Source organism: Mustelus asterias, chromosome 10 (assembly GCF_964213995.1).
Source record: "Mustelus asterias chromosome 10, sMusAst1.hap1.1, whole genome shotgun sequence".
NCBI classification, from domain to species: domain Eukaryota; kingdom Metazoa; phylum Chordata; class Chondrichthyes; order Carcharhiniformes; family Triakidae; genus Mustelus; species Mustelus asterias.
Window position 1 is genome coordinate 105998814 of NC_135810.1, and position 20099 is coordinate 106018912.

The 20099-nt window shown below is 45.4% G+C and overlaps 1 protein-coding gene across 2 annotated transcripts in view; it reads left to right on the plus strand.

The window, feature by feature from the left end:
• mgat4a (alpha-1,3-mannosyl-glycoprotein 4-beta-N-acetylglucosaminyltransferase A) overlaps positions 1 to 20099 on the plus strand; it is a 268132-nt gene that overhangs the window by 181908 nt on the left and 66125 nt on the right. For both annotated transcript variants that reach the window (XM_078222379.1, XM_078222380.1), the window contains one exon: positions 12962 to 13076. In XM_078222379.1, the coding sequence (XP_078078505.1) occupies positions 12962 to 13076 (115 nt within the window). The remainder of the gene's footprint in view (positions 1 to 12961; positions 13077 to 20099) is intronic.

Genomic DNA, 20099 nt, shown 5'->3' on the forward strand with positions numbered 1-20099 from the left:
TGCTGCATAAGAATTGGCCTTGAAGGTAGACTCACCCTGACCAAAGCACTATCGTCCTGTTAACAAAAACTTGCTTTTATGTCACCCCCCCCCCCTTTAATATAATAGAATATCCCAAAGTGCTTCACAAGAGCATTAACAGAAGAAAATTGACACTGAACCTCCCAAGGAGAGATTGGAACAGGGGACCCAAAGCTTGGTCAAAGGGGTAGGTTTTAAGGATGCCTTATAGGAGAGAGAAATGCACAGATTTATGGCCTTTCCCTTCTATAGTAATTTTACTGCGGAAAAAATGATACAAGGTACTTTGTAAAAGTGTAATCCAAAACAGATGCTGATCCAAAAAGTCATCAGGAGGAATGTCCAAAGGCTTGGATTAAAGAGGTTGATCTTAAGGAGTCTTGAAAAGAAACAAGGTGTAGAGGCAGCGGGATTTAGGGATATAATTCGAGTTTCAAGCCTAAATAGCTGCTAGGTTGTGTGTGTGTGCCCATGTGTGTATGTGTGTGCCCATGTGTGTATGTGTGTGCCCATGTGTGTATGTGTGTGCCCATGTGTGTATGTGTGTGCCCATGTGTGTATGTGTGTGCCCATGTGTGTATGTGTGTGCCCATGTGTGTATGTGTGTGCCCATGTGTGTATGTGTGTGCCCATGTGTGTGTGTGTGCCCATGTGTGTGTGTGTGTGCCCATGTGTGTGTGTGTGTGCCCATGTGTGTGTGTGTGTGCCCCTGTGTGTGTGTGCCCCTGTGTGTGTGTGCCCGTGTGTGTGTGTGCCCGTGTGTGTGTGTGTGTGTGTGTGTGCCCGTGTGTGTGTGTGTGCCCGTGTGTGTGTGTGTGCCCGTGTGTGTGTGTGTGTGTCCGTGTGTGTGTGCCCGTGTGTGTGTGTGTGCCCGTGTGTGTGTGTGTGTGTGTGTGTGTCCGTATGTGTGTACACATACATACACACACATATACACATATACGTAAACACAAACACACACATAAACACATACATACATGCACATAAAGACACACACACACGCACACATATGCATGCAGAGCTAACGGAGGTGAACAGGAAGATAGAGGGTGAGCCCAGGAAAGGATTCAATCGTGCGGGAGGGAATTTTATATTTGATACGTTGGGAACTGACCCCTTTTGTCGATGGGATCTTCAGCTCCTGCAGACGTCAATGGCGAGCTGTAGAATCCCTACAGTGCAAATCTCACCCAGGCTCTATCCCCGTAATGCCAGGCTGATCCCCATGGCACTAAGGACAGTCAATCCACCTAACCCGCACATCTTTGGAGTGTGGGAGGACGCCGGAGCACCCGGAGGAAACCCACGCAGAAATGGGGAGAATGTTTGTGTTGAGTTTGCACAGTCACCCAAGGCTGGAATTGAACACCGTTCCCTGATGCTGTGTGGCAGCAGCGCTAACCACTGTGCCGCCCAAAGGGAGGTTATTGCGTTAAGACCAGAAAATTCCACCCTCGGAATGTAGACCAGCGCAAATCGGGTAGTTGTTGTACTGAAGGGAACATGACTACCAGAGGTTAGGAGCTGAAGCTTATAGAGGTATCGGACATGGCTGACCTTCCCAGAGATCATTGGAATAGTAGAGCCTGCTGCTGTCCTAGGTCTGGCTGACAGTTTCAGTCAGGTGGGGGTAAGATAAGGATAGCGAAGTTTTTAAAGTTTATTTATTTGTGTCACAAGTAGGCTTACATTAACACTGCAATGAAGTTACTGTGAAAATCCCTTAGTCGCCACACTCTGGCGCCTGTTCGGGTACACTGAGGGAGAATTTAGCATGGCCAGTGCACCTAACCAGCACATCTTTGGACTGTGGAAGGAAACTGGAGCACCCGGAGGAAACCCACACAAATACGGGGAGAACATACAGACTGTGCACAGACAGTGACCCAAGCCGGGAATCGAACGTGGGTCCCTGGCGCTGTGAGGCAGCAGTGCTAACCAAATCAAAGGTGATGCAATGGGAGATGAAAGTAATTGGGATGGAGTGAGTAGGGAGTTTTTATTTGTTGTGGTTTGGGTGATGAACACGTTTCTTAAACTGAGAGTAACAGAAGCTTGTGAACAATTGCGATGTGGGTTTAAAATAGCCCAAGCTCTTGAGCTCTTCCCGCCAGTAATTTTAACACTGAAATTAGAATGAATCCTTTGTATCAGTCAGGGGAATCCATTATCTTTACCACATACTGCTTGAGTTTTCTGTAAGATAGTTGTGGCAGCAGCATTTGTGCAATCCTTTTTGTGATTATAGTCAATGAACATCCCATTGAAAATCTGCACGTATAATTAATCGCTGATTAAATCTGAACACGTTTTAAAGCTAGCACAGACAAATATGCAAATATTGCTGCTCATATCTGCCAAATCACTACAAACTGAAGTCGTACCAACTACATGTTCAATATGACGGTTACCATAATTGTCCATTAGGAAGGCACTTATAAAAAACGTCTCTATAATAAGTATAGTTAGTTTTTGGACATGGGACAATAAAATGCTCAGGTCCTCAGTGGGGGGGATTGTGATCTGCTTCTCAAGTATTCTCTGATCAATAATCCAATATATAAACAACCATTATGAATACATTCAGTGTAGCTGAATCCCGATACGTGTTCACTTATTGAATACAGGAGTTGGGACGTCTTGTTGAAGTTGTACAAGACATTGGTAAGGCCACACTTGGAATACAGTGTGCAATTCGGGTCACCCTATTATAGAAAGGATATTATTAAACTAGAAAGAGTGCAGAAAAGATTTACTAGGATGCTACCGGGACTTGATGGATTGAGTTATAAGGAGAAGCTGGATAGACTGGGACTTTTTTCTCTGGAGCGTAGGAGGCTGAGGGGTGAACTTATAGAGGCCTATGAAATAATGAGGGGCATAGATCAGCTAGATAGTCAATATCTTTTCCCAAAGGTAGGGGAGTCTAAAACTAGAGGGCATAGGTTTAAGGTGAGAGGGGAGAGATACAAAAGTGTCCAGAGGGACAGTTTTTTCACACAGAGGGTGGTGAGTGTCTGGAACAAGCTGCCAGAGGTAGTAGTCGAGGCGGGTACAATTTTGTCTTTTAAAAAGCATTTAGATAGTTACATGGGTACGGTGGGTATAGAGGGATATGGGGCAAATGCGGGCAATTGGGATTAGCTTAGGGGTTTTTTTTTTAACAAGGGCAGCATGGACAAGTTGGGCCAAAGGGCCTGTTTCCATGCTGTAAATCTCTATGACTCTATACCTATTTAGTATCAGTATAGGTGAATGTGGAGTTTGTTACAACCTGGATAAGAAATTCTCTTCTTTCCATTCCCTGCATTTATTTTCTTTTCATTCCTCAGTCACTTTAATGAGCCTACCCTCAGAATAGGGATGTGCCTAGCTGACTGACGCTGTGCTTCCAGACTCCATGGGGTAGCAAGGTGGCACAGTGGTTCGCACTGCTGCCTCACAGCACCAGGGGCTCAAGTTCGATCTCCTGTTTCCTCCCACACTCCAAGGATGTGCGGGTTAGAATGATTGGCCATGCTAATTTGCCCCTTAGTGTCGGGGGATTAGCAGGGTAAATATATGGGGTTAGAGGGAGAGGGCCTGGGTGGGATTGTGGTCGATGCAGGCTTGACAGGCTAAATGGCCTTTCTGCACTGGAGGGACTCTATGTAGCAAACTGCTCCCGAGGTTTCGTGATGCTTTTTAAATCCTTCCCAGTTTGTCCTTTGTAACGGTTAGAAAGATCCTCCACAGGAGCCTGTTTACTTACTTTCAACTGCTGTATAAGATGTGAAAATGTGCCCAGGTCTTTTCAGATGAGTCTTTATCACAAGCCAGTTTGCGTGGAAACTTACTGAGGTCTACATATTGCCTCTGGGTTGGAACAGAAATCGGGACCGTGTCCGAGTCCCGAACCCAACTGTCGGCTTGCTAAGTCTCTTGCCTGCTGGAAAGAGATTACAGGACGCTGCTTTATCCCATTTAAGCTTCTACTGGATATTGAAGCTCTGCTGATCCCATGTATGTTTCTCAGAGAGCCGAACAGGCATTCTGCAACTGATAGAAACATTTCTCCATACAGAGTTAGATCTGAAAATCAAATAATGTCCAATTATTGACTGTGCTTAGCTGTGTTCCCACAATGAACAGAGGTAGTGATGTGTGCTACGAATGAAGTGTCGCTGAAATATAACCTGAGTTATCTCTAGACGTATGAAATAAGCTCTTTGGGAGAGCATTTCTCTCCACTGATCAATTTGGGCCAATACATCAGAGCAATTGACTGTGACTTACTTTGCCTTCCTCGGTTTTTAACATTTTTGGATACCCAGGCCTCAGCTGCGAAATTCCCTCCCTGAACCTCTCTGCCTCTTCCCTCTTCTTATTTCGAATACTCCTTAAAATCTGGCTCTGGCAAAATGTTTGGCCTGACATCCCCTTACAGGGTTTGGTGTTAAAATGGTACGTGATTATGTTCCTGAGCTGTTTTGCTTTGTTGAACACACAATATAAATACAGTTTGTTATAGCTGTGTGAAGTCCTGTAGTATTTTAACAGCATCAGCAGCCAGAGGGCCCAGAGCAGCCATAACTATAATCTTTAAAACCATGTGGGCAAATGGTAACTGTCAGCGCAGGAACAAATTGAAGAGCAGTTAATGAAACCTGTTTGTTAAATGATGTTAATGTCCATGGCTAATCCTGTCTAATATTCCTGTGGAGCTGTGCTACTTCTAGTGTGAAAGAATTGGTTCATAGAATCCCTACAGTGCAGAAGGAGGCCATTCATCCCATTGAGTCTGCGCCGGCTCTTCTGACAGAGTATCTTACCCAAGCCCTTTCCCCCCCCCCCCCCCCCCCCATCCTATCCCTGTAACCCCACACGTTTGCCATAGCTAATCCCCCTTACATCATGGGGCAACTTAGCATGGCCAATTTACCTAACCTACACATCTTTGGAGTGTGGGAGGAAACTCATGCAGACACGGGGGAGAACGTGCAAACTCCGCACAGACCGTGACCCAAGCCGGGAATCGAACCCGGGTCCCTGACGCTGTGAGGCAGCAGTGCTAAGCACTGCACCGCCACACCGCCCTCGGTAGCTAACTGCCTCAGATTTGTGTCACATCAACGTCACATATTTGTGTGAAGCAGAAAGTACTATTACTGAACTGAAAAACACAACCTGCACCATGTTTTCATGTGAGTTTGTATATTAAAATTTGTTAAACTTCCGAACAGGACTTTGAGCTTTAAGTAAATTGGCTAGACTTAATCAAGAGTTTTAATTACTTTTTTTGTTAAAGATGATGATAATGGCAGCTGTTAGCGATTATAAATGCCCTGTGGCCTACATTCACAGTTGTCTAGTGTGATGCACAGCTGGATATATTGAACCCAAAACTGAGCTCTCTGGTAACCATTGACCAGGGTTCCCAGATGTGCCAAAAAGTGAGTTTAAAAACCCCAAATGAGTTCCAGTTTACTTGTTTAGCTTCTCGAAACCCTGCTTTACTTCAGTGTGCATAATTAAATAATGAAGATGTGCGGGTTAGGTTGATTGGCCAGGTTAAAAAATTGCCCCTTAGAGTCCTGGGATGTGTAGGTTAGAGGGATTAGTGGGTAAAATATGTGGGGGTAGGGCCGGGGTGGGATTGTGGTCGGTGCAGACTCGATGGGCCGAATGGCCTCCTTCTGCACTGTAGGGTTTCTATGATTTCTATGATTTCTAAGATGAGCTGAAAATACAGCAGATGCTGTAAATCTGAAATCAATATAGAAAATCCTGGGCCTACTCCACAAGTGTGGAGAGAGAACACTTTCTCATCAATAGCCTTTTATCAGAACTGGCAAGACAGGAAGATCTAACCAGTATAGAGGCAGGGAGAGTGTGGGACGGCGGCACAGTGGTTAGCACTGCTGCCTCACAGCGCCAGGGACCCGGGTTCGATTCCCAGTTTTGGGTCACTGTCTGTGCGGAGTCTGCACGTTCTCCCCGTATCTGCGTGGGTTTCCTCCGGGTGCTCCGGTTTCCTCCCACAGTCCAAAGACGTGCAGGTTAGGTGCATTGGCCATGATAAATTCTCCCTCGGTGTACCCCAGCAAGTACCAGAGTGTGGCAACTCGGGGATTTCCACAGTAACTTCATTGCAGTGTTAATGTAAGCCTATGTGTGACACTAATAAATAAAAATAATTAAATGGGTGGGGCTATGGGGGCAGACAGAAAGATCAAATGGGAAAGAAATAGAAATAGTAAATGCTGGACATACTCAGCAAGTTGGGCAGGATCAGACAAAACAGAGGTCGTTGAGCACCCCTCATCAGAACTGAGGGCAGACAGAAATGTAGTGGGTTTGAGCAAGTGAGGAGGAGCGGAAGGGAGAGTCTGTGATGGGGTGGAGGGCCGGAAAGATGAAATGACAAAACGTAATGGGTAAAAATACAAAATATGTATCCAAATGAGGTGTGAATGGCTGGATAGCAGGCAGCTGAGTGGAAAGTGAATGAATAAAGGAATGAGAAAAACTCAATCATCAAAAAAAAATGGAACAAGGAGGAGACAGAGGTTATGATCCAAGACTGTTCAACTCCATGCTGAGTCTTGAAGGCTGTAGAGTGCCCACATGAGGCACTGTTCCCAGAGCGAGTGTTGAGTGTCATTGGAACACTGGAGCAGGCCAAGGTCAGAGTGCGACAAAGGGAGAGAGTTGAAATGACAGCTGACAGGAAGGTCGGGTTCATGCTTGCGGATTGAACAGAGGGTGTTCCACAAAGCGCTCACCCAGTTCACTCTCCCCAATGTGGGGACCACATGGGCAGCAAACACAGTGTACTGAATGGAAAAGCAGAATTAAGTCGCTATTTTACTTGGCAGGAGTATATAGAATACATGTTACTGACTGTGTGGCTCCTGGCAACTGCAGCGTAGCAGCTATTTAATAATTATCAGGAAGCCCGACCTCCGTGGGTTTGACCAGTTAACCAGCTTCTATTTTGCTCTTCATTCCTACTGCAACTCTGAAATAAGCACCTTCTTGGATCCTGTTAGTAGTATTCACTGTGTGTGCGTGTGCGTGTGTGCATGCGTGTGTGCATGCGTGTGTGCATGCGTGTGTGCATGCGTGCATCCAGATATGAAAAAGACAATATCAATCATTATCCTTCCTGTTACTCTCAGTAATGTGAATGATGTGCCTGTTTTGTAAGGACAGTATATTTGATGCCATTTGCTCAATGTGTTATTATGCTGAGGGAGGGCCATATCCCAACATCAGGGAGGCGGTGGCCTAGTGGTATTAGCACTAGACTATTAATCCAGAAACTCAGCTAATGTTCTGGGGGCCCGGGTTCGAATCCCACCATGGCAGTTGGTGGAATTTGAATTCAATAAAATATATCTGGAACTAAGAACCTACTGATGACCATGAAACCGTTGCCGATTGTCGGAAAAACCCATCTGGTTCACTAATATCCTTTAGGGAAGGAAATCTGCCGTCCTTACCTGGTCTGGGCCTACATGTAACTCCAGAGCCACAGCAATGTGGTTGACTCTCAACTGCCCTTTGAACAAGGGCAACTAGGGATGGGCAATAAATGCAGGCCTAGCTAGTGACGCCCATGTTCCACGAATGAATTTTTTTTAAAAACCAGATAAATGTTCAGAAACAAAAGGAAGCTCAGGTTACTTGAGTTTTGTTGTTTGCTCAGAGAATGTTCTGAAGTATTTGTTAGTTTTGTCTGAATGTTTTGTCTGAAGTATTGTATAAGAATAATTGGCCCAGTTACCCATCAGATCACCTTTGGCACTGTTCGTGTTGCATTAAGGCTGTGCTCTTTTACAGAAAAGCAGTGTACCGCCCATGTATTAAATCTGTACTATGGATTTACGGTCATTGAATAAGCCAAATTCAGTTTTTAGTACATGGTGTTCTGATGTTTTAATTCCACAATACCACTCATTCGACTTGCAAACATAATTAAGTTGCTCCGATTGGAATTCATATACACAATTCCAATAGTCCAGGTAGACAGTAGCTGATCAAAATCTTGATCAAAGTGGTAGCTTCAGAGGAACGTCTTAAAGGAGCAGAGAAATTCCCAGCATTGTCTCCCGTAATGAGGAGGATGACGGATCTTGCTGAATGTCACTAGTGAAAGGAATTCTGGGTGATGCATGTCCATGGGGTACAGGGTGAGGGATTTTAAAAACTGTCAGTACAGGATGGAAGAGTTTGTAGACTCTGATGTCTCATGGCACGGAGGGGTGTGGAAACATGGAGAAAGGCACATGATCCAGAAACCAAAGAGCCCGTAGGATCTGACGACACCCAAATGTGCCCATATGCAGATCAGAAGGACAAATTGTATTCCATCACCAAGTGCTTTAGTCGTTCGTGGATGGGCTGGATTGAATGGCTGCGGTGGTGGCCAAATCTTAGCAGTTTGTAAGATCCCTCACCCTGTACCCCATGGACATGCACCACCCAGAATTCCTTTCACTAGTGACATTCGGCAAGATCCGTGATCCTCCTCATTACAGGAGACAATGCTGGGACTTTCTCTGCTCCTTTAAGACGTTCCTCTGAAGCTACCACTTTGATCAAGATTTTGATCAGCTACTGTCTACCTGGACTATTGGAATTGTGTATATGAATTCCAATCGGAGCAACTTATTTTGCAAGTCAAATGAGTGGCATTATGGAATTAAAACATCAGAACACCGTGTACTAAAAACTGAATTTGGCTTATTCAATGACTATAAATCCGTAGTATAGATTTGATACATGAGCGTTACACTGTGGCTGGGATTTTACCGGTGGTTGGGTGGGTGGGGAGGTAACTTTGCCACATGGGGAGACTGCCCAATAAAAGCTACTGGCCCCTCTGTGAGCTCGGCGAGGAGACCCTCCAGGTTGGAAATTGTGGGTAATGGCATAATGGACTGATTGGGTCGAATGGCCTGTTTCTGTGCTGGATATCCTATGTAACAAATACAATAATCCTCTCGCCAAAGGCAGACCTGTTAAAGTACAGACTGAACTTGGAGCTATTGTCAACTTCTCTATAGATATATGGTATTAATCAGTTAGTATAGGAGTTTTGATAATCTTAAAAGCCCTGGCAGAAAGTTTTCCCCACACAATCTGCTCCAGTTCCTTTAAGCCCCTTTAATATCTTCCTAGTAGCAAGTTTTGATTCTTTCAAGTTGATCTTCTTCCCTTTTTGCACTGTTCTTTCTACCTTCTGCACCAATTAGATTATGGATAGGATTTTCCCGTCTGGCCCGCCACGGGAATTGTAGCGGGCAGGACTTGGACCATGCGAACGTCCATTGATCTCGGGCAGGATTTTTCAGCCTTGGGGCGAGTACATCCTGCCCACGGAGTTTAAATGAATGAAATCGGGGGAGATCCACCAACACTGACTAAACAGTGTAGTCACTTTGGTTAATGTAACAGAGTAAATGTGCAACTGACCTTCATGTTCACAACCTAATCATTCAAAGGCCATTGATTGCGAACTTTCTTAACAACATTTGCAAAAAAAGGTTAAGTACGAAATGTCAGGATTGCTGGAATTTATTCGGAGTGGGTTTCCCAGCCGTGGTCTCATCCATTAATCTAATTACAGTGTAATGCTGGCATTTTCTGCGGCTAAACAGTTACAGAGTTCTCTCTCAAAGGTCATTTTTTTCTTGTTTCTTTAATAAAACGCAAATCATGTACTGTACTCGGATTTATCTCTGGAGGGAGAGAATTGAAAATTATAGAAGTTAAACTCGTGTCAAATCTAGGGGCGGCACGGTGGCACAGTGGTTAGCGCTGCTGCCTCACAGCACCAGGGACCCGAGTTCAATTCCCGGCTTGGGTCACTGTCTGTGCGGAGTCTGCACGTTCTCCCCATGTCTGTGTGGGTTTCCTCCGAGTGCTCCGGTTTCCTCCCACAGTCCGAAAGACGTGCTAAATTCTCCCTCAGTGTACCCGAACAGGCGCCGGAGTGTGGCGACTAGAGGATTTTCACAGTAGCTTCATTGCAGTGTTAATGTGAGCCTACTTGTGACACTAATAAAATAAACTTAAACTTAAAACTTCGGTTAAACCACGCTTCAAGTACTGTGTGCTCTTCTGGTTGCTACAGTATTGAAAAAATACAGAGGTACTGGAGAGATTGCAAAGAAGATCTACAAGGATGATACTGGCACTGTGCGTTTATACCTTGCAAAGAGAAGGCTGAGGGATTATCTGATAGAAGTCTTTGAAATGAAGCAAAGTTTCGATAAAGTAGACATCGACTGTTTCCACTGGTGGGGAAAAGCAAAACTGTCGGCCGTCAATATAAAAGACCATCATAAAAGAAATCAAATCGGGAATGCAGACAAAACTTCCTCCTGAGAGTGATAAGAATGCAGAATGCCACAGGGAGAGGCTGAGGCAAGTAGTGTAGATGTATTTCAGGAGAAGCTAAGCATATGAGAAAGAAGGGAGTTGAGGTCATAGAGTCAGAGGTTTACAGCATGGAAACAGGCCCTTCGGCCCAAATTGTCCATGTCGCCCTTTTGTTTAAACCCCGAAGCTAGTCCCAATTGCCCGCATTTGGCCCATATCCCTCCACACCCATCGTACCCATGTAACTGTCTGAATGCTTTTTAAAAGATAAAATTGTACCCATCTCTACTATTTCCTCTGGCAGCTTGTTCCAGACACTCACCACCCTCTGTGTGAAAAAATTGCCTCTCTGGACCCATTTGTATCTCTCCCCTCTCACCTTAAACCTATGCCCTCTAGTTTTAGACTCCCCTACCTTTGGGAAAAGATATTGACTATCTAGCTGATCTATGTCCCTCATTATTTTATAGACCTCTATAAGATCACCCCTCAGCCTTCTACGCTCTAGAGAAAAAAGTCTCAGTATATCCAGCCTCTCCTTATAACTCAAATCATCAAGTCCCCGGTAGCATCCTAGTAAATCTTTTCTGCACTCTTTCTAGTTTAATAATATTCTTTCTATAATAGGGTGACCAGAACTGTACACAATATTCCAAGTGTGGCCTTACCAATGTCTTGTACAACTTCAACAAGACGTCCCAACTCCTGTATTCAGTGTTCTGACCAATGAAACCAAGCATGCTGAATGCCTTCTTCAGCACTCTGTCCACCTGTGACTCCACTTTCAAGGAGTTATGAACATGTACCCCTAGATATCTTTGTTCTGTAACTCTCCCCAATGCCCTACCATTAACTGAGTAAGTCCTGCCCTGGTTCAATCTACCAAAATGCATCAGTAGAGGGTTATGCTTATGGAGTTCGATGAGGAAGGATGGTGGGAGACGGAGGTGGAGCATAAATGACAATGTGGGCTGGTTATATCCTGTTGGGGAAGTGGTGACATAGTAGTATTGTCACTGAACTAGTAATGCTCTGGGGACCTGGGTTCGAATCCCACTACAGCATGTGGTGAAATTTGAATTCAATAAGAATCTGGAATTAAAAGTTTAATGATGACCATGAAACCATTGTCAATTGTCATAAAAACCCATCTGGTTCACTAATCAGTTAGCACTGCTGCCTCACAGCGCCCAGGACCCAGGTTCGATTCCCAGCTTGGCTCACTGTCTGTGCGGAATCTGCACTTTCTCCCCATGTCTGCGTGGGTTTCCTCTGGGTGCTCCGGTTTCCTCCCACAGTCCAAAAGACATGCTGGTTAGCATTGGCCATGCTAAATTCTCCCTCGGTGTACCCGAACAGGCGATGGAGTGTGGCGACTAGGAGATTTTCACAGTAATTTCATTGTAGTGTTAATGTAAGCCTACTTATGACGCCAATAAATAAACATAAACTTAAAACTGATGCCCTTTAGGGAAGGAATTCTGCCGTCCTTACCCGGTCTGGCCTACGTGTGACTCCAGATCCACAGCAATGTGGTTTAGTCTTTAATGTTCCTCTGAAATGGGGCATTCAGGGATGGACAACAAATGCTGGCCCAGTCGACGACACCCAGATCCTGGGGCCGAATATAATCAATACGGCAACCTTCTCAAAGGAATGAGTGGCATGGTGACACAGAGGTTAGCACTGCTGCCTCACAGTACCAGAGACCCGGGTTTGATTCCCGGCTTGGGTCACTGTGTGGAGTCTGCTCTGGTTTCCTCCCACAGCCCAATGGTGTGTGGTTAGGTGGATTGGCCATGCTAAATTGTCCATGAATGTCAGGGGGATCAAAAGGGTAAATATGTGGGCTTACGGGGATAGGGCCTGGGGTGGGACTGTAGTCGGTGCAGACTCGATGGGCCGATTGGCTTCCTTCTGCACTGTAGGGATTCTACAATTCTAAGATCTGTTAAAGTACAGACTGAGCATTATCTATTGACAACTTGTGAATAGATTCATGGATTCCTTTAAAAATTGATCGTTCTGGAAGCTCTGCAGGAAGTTTTGCCCCTGCCCAAACTGTCACGCTCACTTTATTCTCTTTATCACTTCCCCAGTCGCAAGTTTTGTCTCCTCCAAGCTGCTCGTGTGAGTCTCATTCTCTATCTATTGACAACTTGTGAATAGATTCTCTATCTATTGACAACTTGTGAATAGATTCATGGATTCCTTTAAAAATTGATCGTTCTGGAAGCTCTGCAGGAAGTTTTGCCCCTGCCCAAACTGTCACGCTCACTTTATTCTCTTTATCACTTCCCCAGTCGCAAGTTTTGTCTCCTCCAAGCTGCTCGTGTGAGTCTCATTCTCTATCGTCCCTGCCTTGTGGTCATGTTAAAATATAAGTTAGATAGTTGAACGGAAGCTCATTCATAATGTATGAATGAACCATCAAAGGTTTATTTACTGCCTGGCTTCTGAGTGCATTATTAGAAGACTCATGAATTTGCCTGACTCTATCCCAGTTTTGAACTTTACAAGACATAATTGAGTTTTTGGGCCAAAATGCAAACCACTCTGTGCTTCCCCACAGCTTGAAGACGACATCGTTGCCAAAGATCATTACTTCAGCACCATGAAAAATTTTGCACTTCAGCTTTCTTCTGAAGACTGGATGGTTCTAGAATTCTCACAGTTGGGATTCATAGGTAAGAAAAAAAACGTTGATGCAGAAAAATGTGCGAAAAATCACAACATTTTAAGTCAATGCGATGGAAGAAAATGTTGGTTTCGTAGCTTTCAATCATAAAACCACTATAACTTGGTCTATTTTCATAATATTTGTAGTTTTAATTGGGTGGCACAGTGGTTAGCACTGCTGCCTCACAGTGCCAGCGACCCGGGTTCAATTCCGACCTCAGGTGACTGTCTGTGTGGTGCTTGCACATTCTCCTCGTGTCTGCGTGGGTTTCCTCCGGCTGCTCCGGTTTCCTCCCACACTCCAAAGATATGCGGGTTGGGTGGATTGGCCAGGCTAAATTGCCCCTTAGTGTCAGGGAGATTAGCAGGGTAAATGTGTGGGGGTTATGGGGATAGGGCCTGGGTGGGATTGTTGTCGGTGCAGGCTCGATGGGCCGAATGGCCTCATTCGGCACAGCAGGGATTCTTTGATTCTAAGCAACGTATCATTTTGCAGCACGCTTTTTCGAAGGGCATATTTTTCCGCCTCCATAGAAGTGCCTTGCTGTGCTTCTACCATCTGCCACTGAACCTTATCGTTTGTCGAGAATCAAATTCTGTCCTTGCACACCTCCTCTTCTATATCCTTCTCAAACAACAGTAAATTCATCATGTTCACACATTTTCAGCAGGCATCCACATGAAAACAAGCACACAAATGATAATGGTGTGAGCCATGTTCACTTTCCCTCTGAATCTGGTACACTGCCTTGCTGTTCTCTATAAGCTGCGTCAGTTCCTGGCCCACAGTCCTCTGACCTCAGGGTCCTTGGCCTTGTTTTCAAATCATTTTGGGACTCATCCCACCTTATTTCAGCAGCCTTTCGCCTACCTTTTCTATCCCTTGTCCGCAACTCCTCAGATTCAAGACTACCGGTCACAGCTCACTCTCTCTTACTAGGATGCTACCGGGACTTAATGGTTTGAGTTATAAGGAGAGGCTGGATTGACTGGGACTTTTTTCTCTGGAGCGTAGGAGGCTGAGGGGGTGATCTTTTAGAGGCCTATAAAATAATGAGAGGCACAGATCCGCTAGATAGCCAATATCTTTTCCCAAAGATAGGGAAGTCTAAAACTAGAGGGCATAGGTTTAAGGTGAGAGGGGAGAGATACGAAAGGGTCCAGAGGGGCAATTTTTTCACACAGAGGGTGGTGAGTGTTTGGCACAAGCTGCCAGAGGTCGTAGTAGAGACGGGTACAATTCTGTCTTTTAAAAAGCATTTAGATAGTTAGATAGGTAAGATGGCTATAGAGGGATATGGGCCAAATGCGGGCAATTGGGACTAGCTTAGGGGTTAAAAAAGGGGCGGCATGGACAAGTTGGGCCGAAGGGCCTGTTTCCATGCTATAAACCTCTATGACTCTGCTGCCATCAGACCTTTGAATGGACCTTCCTTATATTAAGCTGATCTTTCTCTACACCCTAGCTACGACTGTAACACTATATGCTGCACCCTCTCCATTCCTTCTCCCCTATGTACTCAATGAACGGTATGCTTTGTCTGTAGAGCACGCACGAAACAATAATTTTCATTTTTTCCCAATACATGTGACAATAATAAATCAAACAAATCACTGCTTCAGTCATTAGATCTGTGGCACTTCCAGATTCTTTTTCGCATTGCCACTTTGTTCTGTATAGTTAGAGGGAGACTACGGCACAGTGGTAATGTCGATGGACTCGTGATCCAGAGAGCCAGCCCTAGAGACACGGGTTCAAATCCCACGACGGTAGCCAGTGGAATTTAAATTCAATCAATCTGGGATCAAGCTGGTCTCAGTAATGGTGACCACAAAACTATCATCAATTGTTGTAAAGACCCACCTGGTTCACTAATGTCCTTTGGGGAAGGAAATCTACTGTCCTTCCTTGGTCTGACTTAACATGCGACTTCAGAGCCACAGCAGCGAGGTTGATTCTTAAATGCTCCCTGAAATGGTCTAGCAAACCACTCCAGCTATGGCAATTAGCAATATTTTGTTTTATTTGTTCATGGGACATGGGCGTCGCTGGCTAGCCAGCATTTATTGCCCATCCCTAGTAGCCCTTGATAAGGTGATGGGTGAGCTGCCTTCTCGAATCGCTGCAGTCCATGTGCTGTGGGTTGACCCACAATGCCGTTAGGGAGGGAATTCCAGAATTTTGACCCAGCGACTACGAAGGAACGGCGATGTATTTCCAAGTCAGGACAGCGAGTGTCTTGGAGGGGAACTTGCAGATGGTGGTGTTCCCATGTATCTGCTGCCCTTGTCCTTCTAGGTGGAAGTGGTTATGGTTTTGGAAGGTGCTGCCTAAGGATCTGTGGTGAATTGCAATAAATGCTGGCCCAGCCCGGGATGATGACATCCCATGTGTGAATTAAAATGACACACATTCTCCTTTATGTTTCTTTCATGGATTTCTTTCAAATGGTTCACAAGATTGCCTCCAAAGTAACCTGATAAAGCTCTGGGCAGACTCTTCCAACTCACTGACAACTTTCCTCCCATGATCTTGGAACAACTAGCCCTATATTCTCTTTCCTAATAGGAATTTGCCTTTGGAAACCTGGCTTGGGCTTCAAATTCCATCATCTATGGATACTGAATTTAACCAGAGATAAACTAATTGAGATAGCAGTACATTGGTAACATCCTCATGGCTCCCATGCTTCTGCAGTTCAATTCAATGATACATAGACAGTTTCATTGTCTCCTGCTGGAGGGTTTGCAGGTGGAGGGCGGGGGAGAGCTGTGAAATTCCTGAGAGAGCCTTCCTGCCCACCCTGACCTGTGCTATTTTACAGTCGGACAGCGAGGTCGAGGCCGCCCCACCCAGCCTTGCGTGAACAGATCATGACTACGCAAGGATCATTTCCCACCCAGCCTCCATTTTGAGAAGTTGGGGTGTCAGGAGCCTGGAAAGTCACGTTGCTCAGATCTTGGGTGGGAAGGTGAGGCTGGCATCTCCATCAATAACCTGTCCCACAGGGTACTCCCACCCGGGGATCCCCCCCCCCCCCCCCCCCCCCCACACCCCCCAAAACCCCTACTGCCCCACAGTTTCTCCATCAACAACCCCCAACCCCCGGGCCTCACCTCCCTCCCAACCCTGAGACATCCTGCACTTACCTAGTCTTGCACTCTGGGACTTAGACTCCAAGAACTGCTTGTTGTCCCACCAGTAGCCAACTAATCAGCGTGGCCGTCAGCTCTCTGAGGTGGGGGTGAGTGGCAGAAGTCCCACTTCCAGTCGGCATTATGACCAGGGATGCGTTCCCCACTGACTGAGGGGTAGGACAACAAACCCCATCATCCGAAAAATCCTGGCCACAGTCGCCAACCTACAACTGAGGCAAGTAAAAGGTAAACTTGCCATAGTCACAAATGACTCTCCCCTTTTGTGATGGCGATTTAACCTGAGGATCACCTCAGATGAGGGGCAAGGTTGAGAAGATGGGGCCTTCATGAATAACCTCAGTCGGTATGGGAATTGGAGTTTGCACATTCTCCCTGTGTCTGCGTGGGTTTCCTCCGGGTGCTCCGGATTCCTCCCACACTCCAAAGATGTGCGGATTAGGTTGATTGGCCATGCTAAATTGCCCCTTAGTGCCAGGAGGGGATTAGCAGGGTAAATATGTGGGGTTATGGGGATAGGGTCTGGGTGGGATTGTTGTCAGTGCAGGCTCGATGGGCCTATTGGCCTCCTCCTGCACTGTAGGGAATCTATGATTCTATGAACCCACGCTGTTGGAGGCACGCTGCATCACAAACTAGCTGTCCAGCCAACTGAACTAGCCGCAAGTAATATTCTATTGAACCTACCCCTGTGCTACAACATATAAATAAACCCGATCAGTCTCTCTATTGTTGTACCTGTTAATTCTTAGATACTTTCAACCAGTTTACTTACTCCAAGGTTTTACCCCGGTGCCCTTATTTGCAAGGTGGACAAAGGACAAACACAAGTAAAGGTTCAACAAGTTTATTAATAATAACACTATTAACCCTTAAATTACCCACATAAAACAAGAGGATACCCCAGCAGATTCAAGTATACTACCTGTAAAGATGGTTTTGTTAAACTGCAGGCCTGATTCTCTGAGTCCCTCTGGCCGTCTTCACGAAGGTGAGTCTCGATGGCAGCTTCTTCCTTCCTTCCTTCTCTGGTCAGTCTTCCGAATGGTCACAACTGCCTCCCTCGTCGAGTCTTCGCTGCAGTGTGCCTCTGAGTGCGTCCCTTTATCCCCTAGCCTGCTTGCCTTTCCAGAAACTTCTCTGGCTTCCGGCCAATGAGGTCCCAGGAGGGGGTTCCAATACCCAGTGGGTTTCTTGATGTCTGCCTGACAGGACACCAGGGTCCACCCCCCAGGTGTCCATCTCCATGTTGTTGAACTTGTTATCAGATAAGGTATCTACAGGAACTCTTGGTGACAGAAAGTCTGGCTCGATCTGAGCTTCTAACAATAGGCCGATGCATTTCAATGAGGTGCCATGATCTCCTGCTAAGCCTCAAGTAGAGTGAAACGACCCTTTGATGGGTGGTTGATGGGTCAGGCCCAGACGCGTTTGTGTATTTGTACAATTGGCCTGCCTGAGGTTTGACTGTGTTTGATTTCAATATGCCCAATTCTTTAATTTAGGATATCCAATTTTATCAGCCTTAAAACTAGGCCCTGTTTATATCACCACACTATATAAATTATATACAGAAATCCTACTTTAATAGAAGAAACAGTGAAATTGGGTGGACGTGATTTACGTCTGTCAAATAATATTGCTTCTGCAAAGAAAACCCAAACAGAAGGAATGAATGTTAATCTTTTGACTTGCCACAGCCAGGAGGGATTCTTCTCTCTCTGGGCCACTCACTTTAAAACATTCAGCAACCCACACAGTGAATTACTGATCTCAGCCTGCCCTTAGGCACAACCCCCAGTGGCAACAATAACTGGAGCAATGTCACAAAACTGTAAAGCCAGGAGTAACATTGATGATGTTCTGATACTGAGAGCCCTCAAACACCAGTAAGGCCTCGCTGTAAAAGAGGAATCTACCTTGTGAATTCCAGCAGAATTTTGGAAATCAGTCCTTGCTGATTGGGAATTTTTATGCACGTCCTCCTGAGTAGTGTTACCCTCTTTGAACTTTTGTGATATCTCACTGATAAGTATCCGCCTGTCAGAAGTGTCTCTCGGTGTAATCTACCCATGCTTAATCTCGTTTTATCTATTCACAATCTCATATTATCTTTAACCTGAAGGCTTGTTTCCCTGGCTGTATTTATCTATAATCCTATCAATCCCTACAATCGCCTTTTGCGTTCTATTTATCACTCGAAGAAGCAAATTGCTCCAAATGTCGAACGCACTCGCACAAGAAGTGGTGGGTGATAGCTCGCTTAATGGTTTTAAACCCGAGATTGATCGTTTTCCCTTCTTGCCAGTCGAAGGTGTTGAGGGATATGCGGCAAGGACAGATAATGAGGAACTGAGATGCAGATCAGTCATGATTCAGTTGAACAGCGAAACACGGCACAGTGGGCAGCACAGTAGCACAGTGGGCGGCACGGTGGCACAGTGGTTAGCACTCTTGCCTCACGGGACCCGGGTTCAATTCCCGGCTTGGGTCACTGTCTGTGCTTAGACTGCATGTTGTCCCTGCGTCTGCGTGGGTTTCCTCTGGGTGCTCTGGTTTCCTCCCACGGTCCGAAAGACAAAGAACAAAGTACAGCACAGGAACAGGCCCTTCAACCCTCCAAGCCTGTGCCGATCGTGATGCCCTAACTTAAAAAAAAACCTTCTGTCCTTACTTTACCCGTATCCCTTTATTCCCTCCTTATTCATGTACCCATCCAGAGGCCTCCTAAATGTTGCTAGTGTGCCTGCTTCCACCACATCCTCTGGCAGCGTGTTCCAGGCACCCACCACTCTGTGTGTGAAAAACTTCTCCCGCCCATCTCCCTTAAACTTTCCCCCTCTCACCTTGAACCTGTGCCCCCTTGTAATTGACACTTCCACCCTGGGAAAAAGCCTCTGACTATCCACCCTGTCTATGCCTCTCATAATTTTTTAGACCTCTATCAGGTCTCCCCTCAGCCTCTGTCTTTCCAGTGAAAACAATCCTAGTTTATTCAACCCCTCCTCATAGTCAACACCCTCGAGACCAGGCAACATCCTGGTGAACCTTCTTTGCACTCTCTCCGAAGCTTCCATGTCCTTCTGGTACTGTGGCGACCAGAACTGCATGCAATACTCCAAATGTGGCCTAACCAAGGTTTTATATAGCTGCAACATGATTTCCCAACTCCTGTACTCAATGCCCCAGCTGATGAAGGTAAGCATGCCATATGCCTTCTTAATCACCTTGGCCACCTGTGTTGCCACTTTTAGGGAACTGTGGACCTGCACGCCCAGATCCCTCTGTATGTTAATGTTCCCAACGGTTCTGCCATTTACAGTATAATTCATACCTAAACTTGATCCACCAAAATGCATCACCTCACATTTGTCCGGATTAAACTCTATCTACCATTTCTGTGCCCAAGTCTCCAATCTATCTATCTATCTATCTATCTATCTATCTATCTATCTATCTATCTATCTATCTATCTATCTATCTATCTATCTATCTATCTATCTATCTATCTATCTATCTATCTATCTATCTATCTATCTATCTATCTATCTATCTATCTATCTATCTATCTATCTATCTATCTATCTATCTATCTATCTATCTATCTATCTATCTATCTATCTATCTATCTATCTATCTATCTATCTATCTATCTATCTATCTATCTATCTATCTATCTATCTATCTATCTATCTATATCCTGTTGTATCCTCTGACAATCCTTGGCACTATCAGCAACTCCACCAATCTTTGTGTCATCTGCAAACTTACTAATCAGACCACCCACACTTTCCTCCAGATTATTTATATATACTACAAACAACTGAGGTCCCAGCACTGATCCCTGTGGAATACCACTAGCTATAGATCTCCAT